General features: G+C 45.0%; 1 protein-coding gene across 4 annotated transcripts in view; it reads left to right on the forward strand.

The window, feature by feature from the left end:
• Nucleotides 1-18,441, forward strand: part of LOC106569453 (ephrin type-A receptor 3-like) — a 236,274-nt gene that overhangs the window by 144,590 nt on the left and 73,243 nt on the right. For all 4 annotated transcript variants that reach the window (XM_082960964.1, XM_082960963.1, XM_045694301.2 and 1 more), the window contains exons 7-9: nt 11,120-11,455; nt 14,115-14,227; nt 14,793-14,955. In XM_082960964.1, coding sequence (XP_082817090.1) covers nt 11,120-11,455; nt 14,115-14,227; nt 14,793-14,955 — 612 coding nt within the window. The remainder of the gene's footprint in view (nt 1-11,119; nt 11,456-14,114; nt 14,228-14,792; nt 14,956-18,441) is intronic.

Below are 18,441 nucleotides of genomic sequence, written 5' to 3' on the forward strand. Positions count from 1 at the left end.
GACCTTGTCCATGAGCCGTTGAAAGGTGGCTGGGGCCCCGTGTAGGCCGAATGGCATGACGGTGTATTGAAACAAACCGTCAGGGGTTGCAAAGGCTGTCTTTTCTTTGGCCCTGGGGGTCAGAGGAATTTGCCAGTACCCTTTTGTCAGGTCCAGGGTCGTAATGTACCGAGCTTTACCAATTTTCTCCAGTAGTTCGTCTACCCTGGGCATGGGGTAGGCATCAAACTTGGAGATTTCATTTACCTTCCGAAAGTCGTTACAGAACCGCAAAGACCAATCGGGCTTGGAGACCATCACAATTGGGCTAGACCACTCACTATGTGACTCTTTGATCACTCCAGCTGTCAACATTTTCTCCGTCTCTGCTCTAATCGCTGCCTGTCAAGCCTCGGGTACCCGATATGGCCTCATGCTCACTTTTCTCCCTGGTAGGGAAACGATATCATGAGCTGTAACCTCAGTTCGGCCGGGTACCTCTGAAAACACATCTCTGTTTTTCTGGATCAGGGTCTTTACTTCCTGTACTTGTGCTGGGGACAGAGTAGGTGAAATATTTACTTTGGCTGTCTCCTGAGTGTGTTTGGGGTACGTGACCATTAGTGTTTCTCTCTCTCTCCATGCTTTTAACAGGTTTATGTGATAGATCTGTTCCTGGGGCCGTCGACCTGGCTGTCGGATCCGATAATTAACTTCTCCTATTCTCTCCAGTACCTCATATGGTCCTTTCCATGTGGCTAGTAGTTTGCACTCTACCGTGGGAATCAGCACTAACACCTTATCTCCCGGTTGAAATTCCCTCAGGGTAGCCTGCCGGTAATAAGTGTGCCGCTGGTGCTATTGTGCTTGTCTCATGTGCTCTCTGACGATGGGCATGACTGTGGCTATCCTGTTTTGCATTGCCGTGACGTGCTCTATGACACTAGTATACGGGGTGGATTGGTGTTCCCAGGTTTCCCGGGCGATGTCTAAGATTCCCCGGGGTTGCCTCCCATATACCAGCTCAAAGGGAGAAAACCCCAGCGAGGCTTGAGGAACCTCTCTAATGGCAAACATCAGATATGGCAACATGCAATCCCAGTTTTTCCCATCCTTGTCGATTACCTTCCTGAGCATTGACTTCAGGGTCCGGTTGAATCTCTCAACCAGCCCGTCCGTCTGTGGATGGTAAACCGATGTCCTCAACTGTTACATCTGCCACAATTTACAAAGGTCCGCCATAAGGCGGGACATAAAGGGGGTCCCCTGGTCAGTAAGGATCTCCTTTGGGACCCCTACCCTGGTGAACAATAGCACTAGTTCCTTGGCGATATTTTTGGAAGCCATTGTCCGAAGGGGAATGGCTTCTGGGTAGCGAGTGGCATAATCTAGAATGACCAGAATGTATTGGTGCCCTCTGGCGGATTTGGGTAGTGGGTCCACTATATCCATCGCTATCCTTTCAAATGGCGTTTCGATTATGGGGAGTGGCACTAACGGGCTTCTAAACGCTGGTCGGGGAGCTGTTACCTGGCACTCCGGGCACTCTCCACAATGCCGAGCCACTTCAGCCTGAATTCCTGGCCAGTAAAACCTCCTTACAATCCGGTCTCGGGTTTTATCGATACCAAGGTGTCCACCCAGAATGTGCCCATGAGCTAGATCCAGTACTGTCTTCCTATACCGGGTGGGGACCAACAACTGTTCCACCACATCAACCCCTATTTTTGAGACTCTGTACACCAAACCATTTTTCATGATGAAGTGGGGAAAACTATTAGGTATCATCCCATCACTTATGGGAGTACCATCTACGACCTGCACGTCTGCTCTGGCTTGCTGCAGGGTTGGATCCTGGTGTTGGGCCTTCCCGAAATTAGTCATGGACCCTGCCAGGTCTGCTGGTTCTAGATAGTCGTCCTCTGGATTCAGATCGACCCCAGCCCCACTAATACTGGGCTGTTCATGATCAACAAGGTTTGCCACTTCATCCTCATCCTCCCCTACTAGTACCTGTGAGGTTGGCCCCTGGGAGACCTCTTTTCTTGACCTTGGTTGAAGGCCCCATGCTTCTTCCTGCTTGGTCAGGGTTGTTGGCTTCTCAAATATGCCGTTCTTTTGGCCTAACTTCGCAAAGTTAGGAAAGTATCTACCCAATATTACATCATATGGCATCTTTGGGACCACGCCGACTTCATAATCCAGCAGACCGTCGTCTGTTTGTATGCTCACTAATGCTGTGGGGTACAGACGGGTATCCCCATGAATGCACGTAACACTGATATCCTGACTTGTATCCAGTTTATGAGTCGGCACTAGGTTTGCAACGACCAGGGTTAGCATACTGCCGGAATCCAGTAGTGCTTCAACCTCTTTCCCTTCAACCTTCACCCTGCACATATGTTTGTTTCTTGATCTTTCAAATACAGTGGTTACCACAGGACATGCATACCATATCTCATCTTCTTTTTCACCGAGGTTACATTGCATTGGTTCTTTTTTAATAGGGCAGTAGGCTGCAATATGTCCCGGTCGATTACAATTGTAACAGATAATAGAGTTTCGGGGGGGAGACCTCCTCGACCCCCAGTCCCGGTTTCCGGCTTTTTCCTTAGTGTCTCGGCCCGATTCTGATTGTTTCCTCATGGCCCCACGCTGCTCTCCTCCCCCTCCACCTGTTGGGACAGTCTTACCCTGTCCGCTGGTTCGACCAGGCCTGGGGAATGGGAATCTTTCCTCCTGCGCCTGCTCAGCTGTTCCTGCCGTACAATACCGTTCAACCAGGCCCACGAGATGGTCGGCGGAAAGTACCTCGTTCTGGCCAACCCATTGTCGCACTTCTTGGGGTAGACCTCGCTGAAACTGGTTGAGTACGATGGTCTCGACAACCTCGGCGGACGAACGGGTCTCCGGTCGCAACCATTTCCGTGCCAAGTGAATCAAGTCGAACATCTGTGTTCGGGGGGGTTGTCCCGGTCTGTAGGACCACTGATGGAAGCGGTGTGCCCTCACGGTATCGGTCACTCCCAGTCTAGTCAGAATCTCTCCCTTGAGTTTATCGTAATCCTGTGCATCCTTCAACTCCAGGTCGAAATATGCTTTTTGAGCGTCCCTTGCCAGGTATGGTGCCAGAAGCCCTGCCCATTCTTCTTTCGGCCACGTCTCCCTCTCTGCCGTCCTTTCGAAGGTGGTAAGATATGCTTCCACATCATCCTGCGCTGTCATTTTTTGAAGAAAATGATTGGCCCACCTTTGGATATTTGCAGCTGGTAACTGAGCCCCAATTTGGTCCGCTAGCCCCTTTAGGCCTTCTCTTAACTCCCGGGTGTTTCTCTCTTGCTCTTCTCTGAGCAGCTGGTTGGTGCGGTGCTGGACCTGGACCTGTAACGTGTCCTGATACATTCGCATTGCATCCTGATGAGCTATTTGCTGAGCTCTAGTTGCCTCGTGTTGGGCGGCCGCCGCTTGTAACAGGGCCTGTATGGCTCCCTCCATACTAATTTTCCTGAAAAAAAACTGTCCTAACCAAACAAAGCCACAAAAAAAAAACCTGACTCCCCTTTGGAGTGCTAACTAAAATTAAAGTTCTTTCAAACATGACAGTACCTGTATGTTTTTTTCTCTGTCCTGGTCCACCCAGGCCGCAGGTAAGGTCAAGGATAGCAGGGTTCGGTACACAAATCTGGTTCTCGGTAGGTCCAGGTCTAAACGCCAACAGGTAAGTCCAAAACAGTCCAGCTCGTACACTGTAAATCCAGCCAATGTAGATTGTCTCTTTCTCTATGGTTCATAGATCCTTCCCGCCCTCTCCCTCTCTTCCTGGTTTTTCTTGACCCTTTATCTGTGGGTCGGCTCCACCTTCTGAGGGTTCCCCTTGCTTCTGGGAATTGTAGTTTTGGCAGTCGGCCATTTTGTGATCTGTAGTTCTGATCGGGGTGGCCATTTTAGTGATCGGGCAGAGCCCGTTTATTAGTTCTGCCCTCACATATCTGCCATTTATCACTCGACCCCCTTCTTTGCCACAACTTGTATAAGTGTGTATAAGGTAGTTGTTGTGAAATTGTTAGATTACTTGTTAGATATTACTCCATGGTCAGAACTGGAAGCACAAGCATTTCGCTACACTTGCATTAACATCTGCTAACCATGTGTATGTGACAAATAAAATTTGATTTGATTTGATGGGAAAGTAATTCTGCTTTGAAAGTTAATCAACTTGTAAACTCACTTTTGAAAAAATCACCTTTGATTGTTTTGGTATCTTGTGAAGAGCTCCTCTTTGTCAACACCCATTCAGCATTGTTCACACCCTCCTCAACTTTCTTGTGAAGAGCTCCTCTTTGTCAACACCCATTCAGCTTTGTTCACACCCTCTTCAACTTTCTTGTGAAGTGCTCCTTTTTGTCAACACCCATTCAGCATTGTTCACACCCTCTTCAACTTTCTTGTAAAGAGCTCCTCTTTGTCAACACCCATTCAGCATCGTTTACACCCTCTTCAACTTTCTTGTGAAGAGCTCCTCTTTGTCAACACCCATTCAGCATCGTTTACACCCTCTTAAACTTTAGCCCCACACATCTTGTTTTGTTCTCGGAGTGCATGCTCTGGCCGATGATTTGTTTGCTTCTGGATAACACAAAAACAGCCTAACCAGCTCTGCTGGCAACAATTACATTACGCTTTTTTGCAGACGTTTACTGACACCGGCCATATTCAACGGGTGTTGTACACACGTCACGTAACGTTAGCTAACGAGCCAGCCACTGAACGGTAGCTAGTTAAACAACAATGAACAAAGTGCCAACAATGCCACAGTGCTGGGACCTAACCAACCAGGTTCAATGTTACCTAGCTAACATTAGGCTATAACTAGAAAAGCAAACGGCTCTGGGAACGTCAGGTAGGGAGACAGCCAGCTAACGTTAGCTAGCTAGCTAACAGTACACTTTAGCTTGAAATGAAACCACTTCCTGTCAAAATTAGAAACGTGTAATATCTGAAAATGTAGCTAGATAACGCTAGACTATCTTACCTATATACATCATCATGCATGATGGATGCGTCTCCCTGTCAGGAATGCCATACCACGGTTGCCCTTAGTTTGAAGATGTAATCAAGAGACAGGTGTTTTCTCCATCTCTTTACCTATCATACTCTAATTCCACTGATTTCAAAACTCTATCCTCCAAAAGGTGGAGAGCAACACTTATGCAGCTCCCCTACACATTAAAAAAAAAGCGGCATTCGACAGGATTATCAACACAGACTGACGAGCTAAAATAGACAGAAGCCTTCAATATGACACACCAATCCGAACTCCTCTTTCGGAATTTCCAGCCCACTCACTATCTCAGCCAATCATGGCTAGCAGGAAGGTTGCTTCCTTTTTTTGTGGCTTAACCAACAAGGCTGGTAATTTAACAATTTCATTTGTATTTATAGATGGCAATCAACTATGTTATTAAGGCACATGAAAGTTCACATGTTCTAAATATTTTTTACATTCAAACGGCTCTCCTGCGAAGTCGTGACTTGCGACATATGACTAGTTTCCTGAATCAGGTCACATATATCACTGCTCTCCTTGACATCACTTTAGTTTGTCCGTCTGATCCTATAGACCCTTTTCCAGTACATGACACGCTGACGTCAAGAACAGATGCGCACGAATCTTGGCTGCAGTAAAAAAGCCATCGCCATCTGCCCCCATTCAAAATAGTCTAGATTTACATTTTTATTACTTCTAAGCAAAATAACTTTTTTGAGTTTGAGTTTATTTTTATTTTTACATTAATCAACGTTTCAGTAAAAGTGCCGGTTTCAGCCAGCCGGCTAATTTTCAACCGCAGCCCCTGGGCAGGTTATTAAAAACAATTTCAATAAAAATACAGACAATCATTGAGCAGTGAGCACACACAGAGCAACATAGGACAAGCAAGACGTAGCATGCAGACAGAGCAACATAGCACAAAAAGCAACAAGACAAAATCCATAAAAGCAACAAAGTGTTTCCACACCTCACAAGCTACAGACAACATGGAAAGCGACAATACACAGCTAGGGATTATGTTCACAAATCTGATTGGCCTTTAGCCATGTCTTCATGTTTTTTTTTGTGTAAGTGTAATAGGTGGTGCAGTTATGTGTCTGATGGCAGTGTATTCCAAACATGGGAAGCTCTCACAGAGAAAGCAGATTGACTAAATGTGCTTTTCCTTAAGGGAACTATACAGTCACCTTTCATGGCAGACCTTGTGGATCTGCTGCCATATGTTTGGGTTTTCTGTTTAACAAAAGTACTGAGTGGAGGGGGAGCCAGGCCATTTAAGATCTTGAATACAAGACTTGCGTCGGTGTATTGCACAAGATTTTTCCAACTCAGGAGCTCATGCTTTCTGACGATGTAACAGTGATGATGGCTATTGGGCTTCCTATCAAGCACTTTGAGAGCCTGTTTGTAGACAGACTGAATGGGTTTTAATGTTGTACAGCAAGCTTGGGCCCAACTAGTCAAGCAGTATGTTAAGTGGAGGAGTATTATAGATTTGAAGTACAGTTTTGCTACCTTTGTAGTCAAACAATTTCGTAAAATTGGAAATTAGCTAGGTTGAATTTGCTTATTAGAATGACCTTTTTCACCTGCTTTTTAAAAGAGAGGTTAGAATCAAGTATGATGCCAAGGTACTTAAAATCAGATACCACGTGGAGCTTCTCCTCTGACACATAGACATCTGGTTAAGTAGCATCAGTTGCCCTCTTTGTGAAGAACATGCAGACAGTTTTTTACACATTGAGGTGCAAACATGAGTCACTGAGCCACTTTGTAACCTGGACCATTAAAGTAGTGAGTTCTTGTGCAGCTTGTTGTTTGCTCTTTGCATGCACATATTTCACTGTATCATCTGCATACATTTGAACTTCAGACCCAGTACAGACAGAAGGCAGATCATTAACCTCTTACATCTAGACGTTCTGCTAGCGGAACACCTGCTCCAATATCCAATGATGGGCGTGGCGCGAAATACAAATTCCTCTGAAATCCGAAAACTTCAATTTTTCAAACATATGACTATTTCACAGCATTTTAAAGACAAGACTCTCGTTAATCTAACCACACTGTCCGATTTCAAAAAGGCTTTACAGCGAAAGCAAAACGTTAGATTATGTCAGCAGAGTACCCAGCCAGAAATAATCAGACACCCATTTTTCAAGCTAGCATATAATGTCACATAAACCCAAACCACAGCTAAATGCAGCACTAACCTTTGATGATCTTCATCAGATGACACACCTAGGACATTATGTTATACAATACATGCATGTTTTGTTCAATCAAGTTCATATTTATATCAAAAAACAGCTTTTTACATTAGCATGTGACGTTCAGAACTAGCATACCCCCCGCAAACTTCCGGGGAATTTACTAACAATTTACTAAATCACTCACGATAAACGTTCACAAAAAGCATAACAATTATTTTAAGAATTATAGATACAGAACTCCTCTATGCACTCGATATGTCCGATTTTAAAATAGCTTTTTTGGTGAAAGCACATTTTGCAATATTCTAAGTACATAGCCCAGCCATCACGGGCTAGCTATTTAGACACCCGGCAAGTTTAGCCTTCACTTAGCCTTCACCAAAATCAGATTTACTATTAAAAAAGTTTGATTACCTTTTGTTGTCTTCGTCAGAATGCACTCCCAGGACTGCTACTTCAATAACAAATGTTGGTTTGGTCCAAAATAATCCATCGTTATATCCGAATAGCGGCGTTTTGTTCGTGCGTTCCAGAAACTATCCGAAATGGTATATCAGGGTCGTGCGCATGGCGCATTTCGTGACAAAAAAATTCTAAATATTCCATTACCGTACTTCGAAGCATGTGAACCGCTGTTTAAAATGAATTTTTATGCAATTTATCTCGTAAAAAAGCGATAATATTCCGACCGGGAATCTCCTTTTCGGTAAACAGAGGGAAAAACACAAAGACGGGGGCGGCCAGTGCACGCGCCTAAGCCCACAGTCCCTTGATCGGCCACTTGAGAAAGGCGATAATGTGTTTCAGCCTGGGGCTGGAATGACGACATTCAGGTTTTTCCCGGGCTCTGAGAGCCTATGGAAGACGTAGGAAGTGTCACGTTAGAGCAGAGATCCTTTGTAATGGATAGAGATGGCAAAGAAGTTCAAGAAATGGTCAGACAGGGTACGTCCTGTACAGACTCTTCTCACGTTTTGGCCTGCCAAATGAGTTCTGTTATACTCACAGACACCATTCAAACAGTTTTAGAAACTTTGGAGTGTTTTCTATCCATATATAATAAGTATATGCATATTCTAGTTACTGGGCAGGACTAATAATCAGATTAAATCGGGTACGTTTTTTATCCAGCCGTGAAAATACTGCCCCCTAGCCATAACAGGTTAATGTACAGGCTGAACAAGAGGGGCCTCAGTATTAACCCTTGGGGCACGCCCGCATCATAGCTTTGAGTGCTTACATATGCTTCTCATATGCTTACAATGATGTTTTGATTCTTGCTTGAACAGTCGCTAAGATTATATTTGGTTATAATGATTGCAAAATAACTATTTTGGATGCAGCAGTTCTTAGCTGAATGCTAACACTCATTGATATAGGCTGTATCAAAAGCCATCAAAGAGCCTTTTTACTGGTTGATTTTTAAGTGTTTTTTTATTTTTAATGCAGCTGATTTTCAATGATGACACAAACATATTAAACAGGACAGTCACACGAGCCTTAAAATCTAATTATAATCCAAAAGTAGTGTGAAGTGCACTCATAAGCAACATGTAAAAAGAGGCTTTTTTTGCTGGAGTTCTGTAAGAACTCCCCCTTGTTCTGCCACCAACTTGTGTGCATCGTCCTTGTACGTCAATTTTATTTTTACTTATTTAATTCACCTTTATTTAACTAGGCAAGTCAGTTAAGAACAAATTCTTATTTACAATGATGGCCTACCCGGGCAAACCCTAACCCAGACGACGCTGGGCTTATTGTGCGCCGCCCAATGGGACTCCCAATCATGGCCGGTTGTGATACAGCCTGACTCTATCAGATGACACTGATACCATGATTCAGTGATACTCTCTGATATTTAGTGATGCTCCTGTAGAGAGTCTGTTTCTATATCTTTCTGTCTGAGTCTACCAGAGATACCGGGCATCGAGGGGCACCAACCACAAACCACATCCTGATCTCCTACAGAGAGAGCAAGAAAAAGAGAGGGAGCGAGAGGGAGAGCGGGAGAGGGGGAGAGAGAGAGAGAGAGAGAGAGAGAGATAGAGAGGGAGGGAGGGAGATAGAGAGGGAGGGAGAAGAGAAGAAGAGAGAGGCGGATGGAGGGAGAGAGAGAGGATTGTAAGAGGGGGTAGAGAGAAAGGATTGTAGAGGGGGTAGAGAGACGATTGCAGAGAGGGGTAGAGAGAGAGAGAGGATTGTAGAGGGGGTAGAGAGAGAGAGAGAGGATTGTAGAGGGGGTAGAGAGAGAGGATTGTAGAGGGGGTAGAGAGACGATTGTAGAGAGGGGTAGAGAGAGAGAGGAAGAGAGTATGAGGCACACACACGTGTTGGAGTCAAACCCAGATCAATCCCATACATCGTTGCAGCAGGTGTGATGTGACAGGGGATATCAGCTGGAAATGAGAAACGACTTCTGCAGATGTCACCTCGCCACACACACACACACACACACACACACACACACACACACACACACACACACACACACACACACACACAGGTACATATGTCTGTCGCTCACTCGATCTTCTGTCTCTCCATCACTCTCTTTCTACATGCTATAATCTCTCTGTCTCTCCATCACTCTCTTTCTACATGCTATAATCTCTCTGTCTCTCCATCACTCTCTTTCTACATGCTATAATCTCTCTGTCTCTCCATCACTCTCTTTCTACATGCTATAATCTCTCTGTCTCTCCATCACTCTCTTTCTACATGCTATAATCTCTCTGTCTCTCCATCACTCTCTTTCCACATGCTATAATCTCTCTGTCTCTCCATCGCGCTCTTTCTACATGCTATAATCTCTCTGTCTCTCCATCACTCTCTTTCTACATGCTATAATCTCTCTCTCCATCACTCTCTTTCTACATGCTATAATCTCTCTGTCCCTCCATCATTCTCTTTCTACATGCTATAATCTCTCCATCACTCTTTTCCACATGCTATAATCTCTGTCTCTCTCTCTCTGAGAAGGAGGTGATGAGGAGATGAGCTTGTTTGGGTGGGTTGAAAGGTGAGGATAGGTCAGGATGTGGGAGAGGAGAGGTGTTAGAAAGAGGTGGAACGGGGGTGAAATAGGGGTGAGAGAGGAGTGTAAATTACAATACGGAAGAGCTGAGATCAGTAGAGGAGAACACGAAGAAGGGAGAGGAGGATAGGGGAGAGGAGAGAATGCGAGGGGGAAGGGAGAGGAGGATAGGATGTGAGGGGGAAGGGATAGGAGGATAGGGGAGAGAGGAGAGGATGTGAGGGGGAAGTGAGAGAGAGAGGAGAGGATGTGAGGGGGCAGGGAGAGGAAGATAGGGGAGAGGGGGAAGGGAGAGGAGGATAGGGGAGAGAGGAGAGGATGTGAGGGGGAAGTGAGAGAGAGAGGAGAGGATATGAGGGAGAAGGGAGAGGAGGAGAGGATGTGAGGGGGAAGGGAGAGGAAGATAGGGGAGAGAGGAGAGGATGTGAGGGGGAAGGGAGAGGAAGATAGGGGAGAGAGGAGAGGATGTGAGGGGGAAGGGAGAGGACAACAGAGAAAGGGGCATACATTAGGCTGCCTGTCACACATCATCTGCTGTCATCAGATAGACAGCCTCTATTTCCCTGGCCCTAACCAGCTGCCCTTTACAGAGGCCTGCCACTGGGCAGCCTGATCAGGAAAGGCCCAGGCTTTACAGGCCCCCTGGGCCTCACTACTCCTCCTGCTGTTGATGAGATGTCATCAGCTCAGAGCCTGAACCACCATTCATCATCTCAGCACACACGAGGACACATATGCATATACGCATGCACACACATGCACACGCATACACACACATACGCACACCATAGACACACCATAGACACACACACACTCACCATCTCGCCCCTCTCTCCTCCTCAGGTCCCTGTTCTGCTCCAGAGAACCCCATCTCCACTGTCAACGAGACGTGTGTCACACTAGAATGGAGTCCCCCTCTTGACATGGGAGGCCGAGGTGACATCACCTACAGCCTCCACTGCAGGAAGTGCTCCGGCGACGGCAGGAAGTGCACGCCCTGCGGTAGCAGCGTCCATTTTGTGCCGAGGCAGTTTGGTCTCTCTGTGGCTATGGTGATGGTCACTGACCTGCAGCCACACAGCAATTACAGCTTCACCATTGAGAGCCTGAATGGAGTTTCTGACCTGAGTCCTACACCCAGAGGAGCTGTGATAGTTAATGTCACCACCAGCCAGACAGGTAGGAACTCACAGCCATACATATATGCATAGGCTCACATATAGACACACACACATTGCAGCCTCAGTGTTGAAGCAGTCAATGCCACTCAGTAATGTTCACTGGACTACTGTCTAACACACACATGCACACACTCTCCACTGTGGCCTCACACAGGGCTCATGGCTATGCATCAGGCTTATCAGGCTCTGCTGAAGACTCTCAATCACTACTTGTTTACATTTGCTGCTCATTGGATCTAGCCACATACATGGAATGAGTGTGTGTGTGTGTGTGTGTGTGTGTGTGTGTGTGTGTGTGTGTGTGTGTGTGTGTGTGTGTGTGTGTGTGTGTGTGTGTGTGTGTGTGTGTGTGTGTGTGTGTGTGTGTGTGTGTGTGTGTGTGTGTGTAGGACAGGTTGAGGGGGGCGTGGAGTGTGATGGTAAGTAATGGGGGATGTGTCAGTAAGGGGTGATGAGAGGAGGAGAGGAGAGGATTGGGAGAGGGGGTGATGAGAGGAGGAGAGAAGGAAAGGAGTGGGAGAGGAGGAGAGGGGTGATGAGAGGAGGAGAGAAGGAGAGGAGTGGGAGAGGAGGAGAGAGGCGATGAGAGGAGGAGATGAGTGGGAGAGGAGGTGAGGGGTGATGAGAGGAGGAGAGAAGGAAAGGAGTGGGAGAGGAGGAGAGGGGTGATGAGAGGAGGAGAGAAGGAGAGGAGGTGAGGGGCGATGAGAGGAGGAGAGGAGTGGGAGAGGACGAGAGGAGTGGGAGAGGAGGTGAGGGGGAATGAGAGAAGATGATTGGGAGAGGAGGAGAGGGGCGATGAGAGGAGGAGAGGAGAGGACGAGAGGAGTGGGAGAGGAGGTGAGGGGGAATGAGAGAAGAGGATTGGGAGAGGAGGAGAGGAGTGGGAGTGGGGGTGAGGATTGGGAGAGGAGGTGAGGGGCGATGAGAGGAGGAGAGGAGTGGGAGAGGAGGTGAGGGGTGATGAGAGGAGGAGAGGAGTGGGAGAGGAGGTGAGGGGCGATGAGAGGAGGAGAGGACATTAACCTCGTTAACAGTCCCACATGTCTCCCCTGCTGTCACACACTCTGCTCCGCTCCACATGTCACACACACACACACACACAAACACATTCCTACCTGTGCCCACCGAGCACTCTGTGATGAGGGGGTGAAAGTGAAGAGATAGCGATGTGCACCACGAAACCCCTCAGACACCCATCGGCTTACTCAGCACACACACACGTGCACACACACGCATGCACAGATACAGACACACAAAGTCATTACATACACATGTGCACATACAGTATGTGACCCCCTCTTTGTTCTTTCATTAGCTAAGTTATACACTGCAGAGAACTGTCATTATAGCACAGTGGTAATCAATCTATAAATCTCTCTTCCTCACTCTCTTCCTCCCCTGCTGTCTCTCTCTTCCCTCATTCGTTCTTTCTATTTCCTCCCCCACTATCTCTCTCCTTTTCTCCTGGTAGTCTTTCTTCCTTTCTCTCCCCCTAAATTCCACTCTCCCCCTTCCTCCATCTATCTCTCTCTCTCTATAGTGAGTGTGGTTAACCTATATATCTGTCTGTAACTCTGTCTGTCTGTTTTTCTCTCTCTGTAGGGAGTGTGGTTAACCTATATCTTTGTCTGTCTGTCTGTCTGTCTGTCTGTCGTGAGTGTGGTTAACCTATATCTCTGTGTCTGTCTGTCTGTCTGTCTGTCTGTCTGTCTGTCTGTCTGTCTGTCTGTCTGTCTGTCTGTCTGTCTGTCTGTCTGTCTGTCTGTCTGTCTGTCTGTCTGTCTGTCTGTCTGTCTGTCTGTCTGTCTGTCTGTCTGTTTCTCTCTCTCTGTAGTGAGTGTGGTAAACCTATATCTTATGGTCCCGCGTGGCTCAGTTTGTAGAGCATGGTGTTTGCAACGCCAGGGTTGTGGGTTCGATTCCCACGGGGGACCAGTACGGAATATATTTTTTTAATGAAATGTATGCATTCACTACTGTAAGTTGCTCTGGATAAGAGCGTCTGCTAAATGACTAAAAAGTTTTAAAAAATCTGTCTGTCTGTTTCTGTAGTGAGTGTGGTTAACCTATATCTCTGTCTGTCTGTTTCTCTCTGTAGTGAGTGTGGTTAACCTATATCTCTCTCTCTCTGTCTGTCTGTTTCTCTCTGTAGTGAGTGTGGTTAACCTATATCTCTGTCTGTCTGTCTGTTTCTCTCTGTAGTGAGTGTGGTTAACCTATATCTCTGTCTGTCTGTTTCTCTCTGTAGTGAGTGTGGTTAACCTATATCTCTCTCTCTCTGTCTGTCTGTTTCTCTCTGTAGTGAGTGTGGTTAACCTATATCTCTCTCTCTCTGTCTGTCTGTTTCTCTCTGTAGTGAGTGTGGTTAACCTATATCTCTCTCTCTCTGTCTGTCTGTTTCTCTCTGTAGTGAGTGTGGTTAACCTATATCTCTCTCTCTCTGTCTGTCTGTTTCTCTCTGTAGTGAGTGTGGTTAACCTATATCTCTGTCTGTCTGTTTCTCTCTGTAGTGAGTGTGGTTAACCTATATCTCTCTCTCTCTGTCTGTCTGTTTCTCTCTGTAGTGAGTGTGGTTAACCTATATCTGTTTCTCTCTGTAGTGAGTGTGGTTAACCTATATCTCTCTCTCTCTGTCTGTCTGTTTCTGTCTGTAGTGAGTGTGGTCCTGAAGGAGAGGAGGAGTAAGGACAGTATCACTCTGGCGTGGCAGGGCCCTGACAGACCCAATGGAGCCATAGTGGAGTATGAAGTCATTTATTATGAGAAGGTGAGTCACATACACACCCCCATTTCTATCTCCTTCTCTTCTCTTCTCATCCCTCTCTTCTCTTCTTACTTAATGTCAGACTCAGACCTAAAAATCCCAGTGTGGACTCTCTAGCCAGTGTTCAATGGATCTGATAAGCACAGGAGTGCACTTGATTTAGCTCACTCTGCACATTGAATGGCTCCGAAAGGGAACTTTATGTCCACCAAGTGCACCAGGCAAGCTAAATAAAACAGGAACGTGAATGAAGAGAACGAGAGAAGAGAGGAGTGTGTGTGTGTGTGTGTGTGTGTGTGTATGTGTGTGTGTGTGTGTGTGTGTGTGTGTGTGTGTGTGTGTGTGTGTGTGTGTGTGTGTGTGTGTGTGTTATTGGCAGGGATCAGTGATAATATTCCGCAGTAACAGTGTTAATCAGTGTAGTGGAGCTCCTCTCATTAGAGAAGGTATCATAGGCACTGCAAGGTTTCTCACTGACACAAACACACTTAACATCTCTCTCTCTCATTTATCTCTCTTTCTCCATCTATCTCTCTCCATCTGTCTCTCTCTCTTCCTCTCCAATTAGAACCAGAGAGAGCAGAACTACACAGTCCTAAAGACCAGGTCCAATGTGATGACTGTAGACGGTCTAAAGCCTGGTACTACATATGTGTTCCGTGTCCGAGCTAGAACCGACGGGGGATACGGCAACTACGGAGGAGAGATAGAACTGGAGACCAGCCACGAAGGTCTCTTTCTCTTCCTCTCTCTCTGCTGTGTCTTTTTATTTTTCTCTGTCTCCACCTATCATCCTCTTTTTGACTATCTTCATCTTCCTTCTCTCCTCTCTTCTTTGACCTCTGCTCTATCTCACCTCTACCTCTTCACCTCCATTAGGGCAGTCCTTGGGCTGGGCGATATGGACAAAATATCTTAGCACATTATTTGTCTTATTTTTGACGGTATTTCATGGTTTCTGAATGATACAAGTTTCTAAATACAGTACCAGGTAAAAGTTTGGACACACCTCATTCACGGGTTTTTCTTTATTTTTACTATTTTCTCCATCTAATAATAGTGAAGATATCAAAACTATGAAATAACACATATGGAATCATGTAGTAACCAAAAAAGTGTTAAACAAATCAAAATCTTTTTTAGATTTTAGATTTTTCAAACTCTTTGCCTTGATGACAGCTTTGCACACGCTTGACATTCTCTCAACCAGCTTCACCTGGAATGCTTTTCCAACAGTCTTGAAGGAGATCCCACATATGCTGAGCACTTGTTGACTGCTTTTCCTTCACTCTGCGGTCCAACTTATCCCAAACCATCTCAATTGGGTTGAGGTCGGGTGATTGTGGAGGCCAAGTCATCTGATGCAGCACTCCATCACTCTCCTTCTTGGTCAAATAGCCCTTACACAGCCTGGAGGTGTGTTGGGTCATTGTCCTGTTGAAAAACAAATGATAGTCCCACTAAGCACAAACCAGATGTGATGGTGTATCACTGCAGAATGCTGTGGTAGGTAGCGATGCTGGTTAAGTGTGCCTTGAATTCCAAATAAATCATAGACGGTTTCACCAGCAAAGCACCCCCACACCTCCTCCTCCATGCTTTACGGTGGGAACCACACAAGCGGAGATCATCCGTTCACCTACTCTGCGTCTCACAAAGACACTAATGTTGGAACCAAAAATCTCAAATTTGGACTCATCAGACTAAACAACATATTTCCACCAGTCTAATGTCCATTGCTTGTCTTTCTTGGCCCAAGCAAGTCTCTTCTTATTATTGGTGTCCTTTAGTAGTGGTTTCTTTGCAGTAATTCGACCATGAAGGCCTGACTCACGCAGTCTCCTTTAACAGTTGATGTTGAGATGTGTCTGTTACTTGAACTCTGTGAAGCATTTATTTGAGCTGCAATTTCTGAGGCTGGTAACTCTAATGAACGTATCCTCTGCAGCAGAGGTAACTCTGGGTCTTCCTTTCCTGTGGCGGTCCTCATGGGAGCCAGTTTCATCATAGAGCTTCATGGTTTTTTCAAAGTTCTTGAAATTTTCCAGATTGACTAATGGACTGTTGATTTTCTTTGCTTATTTGAGCTGTTCTTCTCATAATATGGACTTGGTCTTTTACCAAATAGGGCTATCTGCTGTATACCCCCCTACCTTGTCACAACACAACTGATTGGGTCAAACACATTAAGAAGGAAAGAAATTCCACAAATTTACTTTTAACAAGGCACACCTGTTAATTAACTGAATTGCATTCCAGGTGACTACCTCATGAAGCTGGTTGAGGGAATGCAAAGAGTGTGCAAAGCTGTTATATAGGCAAAGGATGGCTACTTTGAAGAATCTAAAATCTAAAATATATTTTGATTTGTTTAACACTTTTTGTTTACTACATGATTCCATATGTGTTATTTCATGGTTTTGATGTCTTCACTATTATTCTATAATGTAGAAAATAGTAAAAATAAAGGCAAATCCTTCAATAAGTAGGTGAGTCCAAACTTTTGACTTGGCCCAAGCATTTTAACGGGCTTTCTCCTTTCTGATTGTTTTCTAACAAACCAAACTAGAACAAAGATGACAGTAAAGTTGCCCAATTTATATAACTTTTCATTTATTTAGCAGTGCACCAAAATACCTTTATAGACGGTATTGTAAATATCCTTACCGGTATGTGGATCCATAACGGCATACCTTAAAAGACAATATATCTCCCAGCTCTGCTTACTCCTCCCTTTTTCTACTGTCTTTCAGTCTCATATTGGAAGGACATGAAAATCCAGCTCATGACATTGTCTCAAATTCAACTAGGGCTGTGACGATTATGGAATTTTGGGTAATAATTAATTGTCATGCAATTGACGACGGTTTTTAAATTGTAATTGTTGTTGAACTTTTTGTTGTTGTTGCTATGATCGCAACAAGATCTCATAGTTTTCCTTAGAAATTCGCCGTATTTATGATCTATTTTTGACACAGTAATACCGCGTGGTTACAGGGTTAATTCCGCGTGGTTACAGGGTTTAAACCGAGTGGTTAAGGTTTTGGCTATGGTTTGGGGAAGGCTTAAAACAAAATAATAATTTTTAAAAACTCGCTATTCCATCAAGTGTAATCAAGTATTATCATGGCTTACTAGAGCATTGTGAACTGGGATGGCGCAGTGGTCTGAGCAGCACGGCTCCAAACATCATGAGTTCGCTCCCAGTGCTGGGCAATCAATTGTTAGTGCCGAGGAAGGCATATATCGACATTCTCAATACTAAGTCTATTTAATCTGATGACGTACTATACCTAATGAATACAACATAGGTTTGGTGACACCTCCATCTCAAAAACAAATGCTTTTGACTGCTTGGATCTTTTGGAAATTAAGCTTTTCCTCCCGAACATGTCGTTCTGCGAGTAAAATAATTACTAACTTTACCCTCTTAATGGAAAAATAAAAAACTGCTATTGGGTAAACTATATTTACTAATGTCTGTAAATTAAAGTTGAACCCCCCAAACTCCTAAAATATATGCAAGACAAATCATTGTTTTACTTCACCATTATTGTCCATAATTGTCGGTTACATGGTTGTATGATTATTGTGCCAGCCCTATGTTCACCTCGACTGAATATCGATCATGTAAATCAAATGTGAATCTGATCAACCGTTTAGTTCAGGTTTATGACTATTGAAATGAAAACCAAAGATTGAGCTGACTGAATAATAGTAATATCAATTCTATGAAGTGGGATCAATGTTATTGATTACTTACTAAGTCTCTGTGGTGAACTGAAGTGTTTAAAAAAGCAACCCTGTGTGTGTGTGTGTTTTTTTCTTCTTCGTGTGTGTTTTTTTTTCTTCTTCGTGTGTGTGTTTGATGCCAGGGAATGGAATAGGAGACCAATGGCCATCTATCGCTGCCTGGAGGCATTGATTTGCCTGAATGGGCTGGCTGCCCATGCACATACACACAGACACATATACATACACACACACACACACACACACACACACACACACACACACACACACACACACACACACACACACACACACACACACACACACACACACACAAATGCATGCACATGTCTGCTCATGCTTGGCTAAACTTGATAAATGAGGTATTTGTTTTGAGTAATGGCCCGATTATTGCAGTGTAAAAATCAATGTGGTTTCACAGAAACTTTTAAAGCAGGCTTGTTATGTACAATGTTAACATATCC

Source organism: Salmo salar, chromosome 14 (assembly GCF_965601325.2).
Source record: "Salmo salar chromosome 14, fSalSal1, whole genome shotgun sequence".
In the NCBI taxonomy this organism is placed as follows: domain Eukaryota; kingdom Metazoa; phylum Chordata; class Actinopteri; order Salmoniformes; family Salmonidae; genus Salmo; species Salmo salar.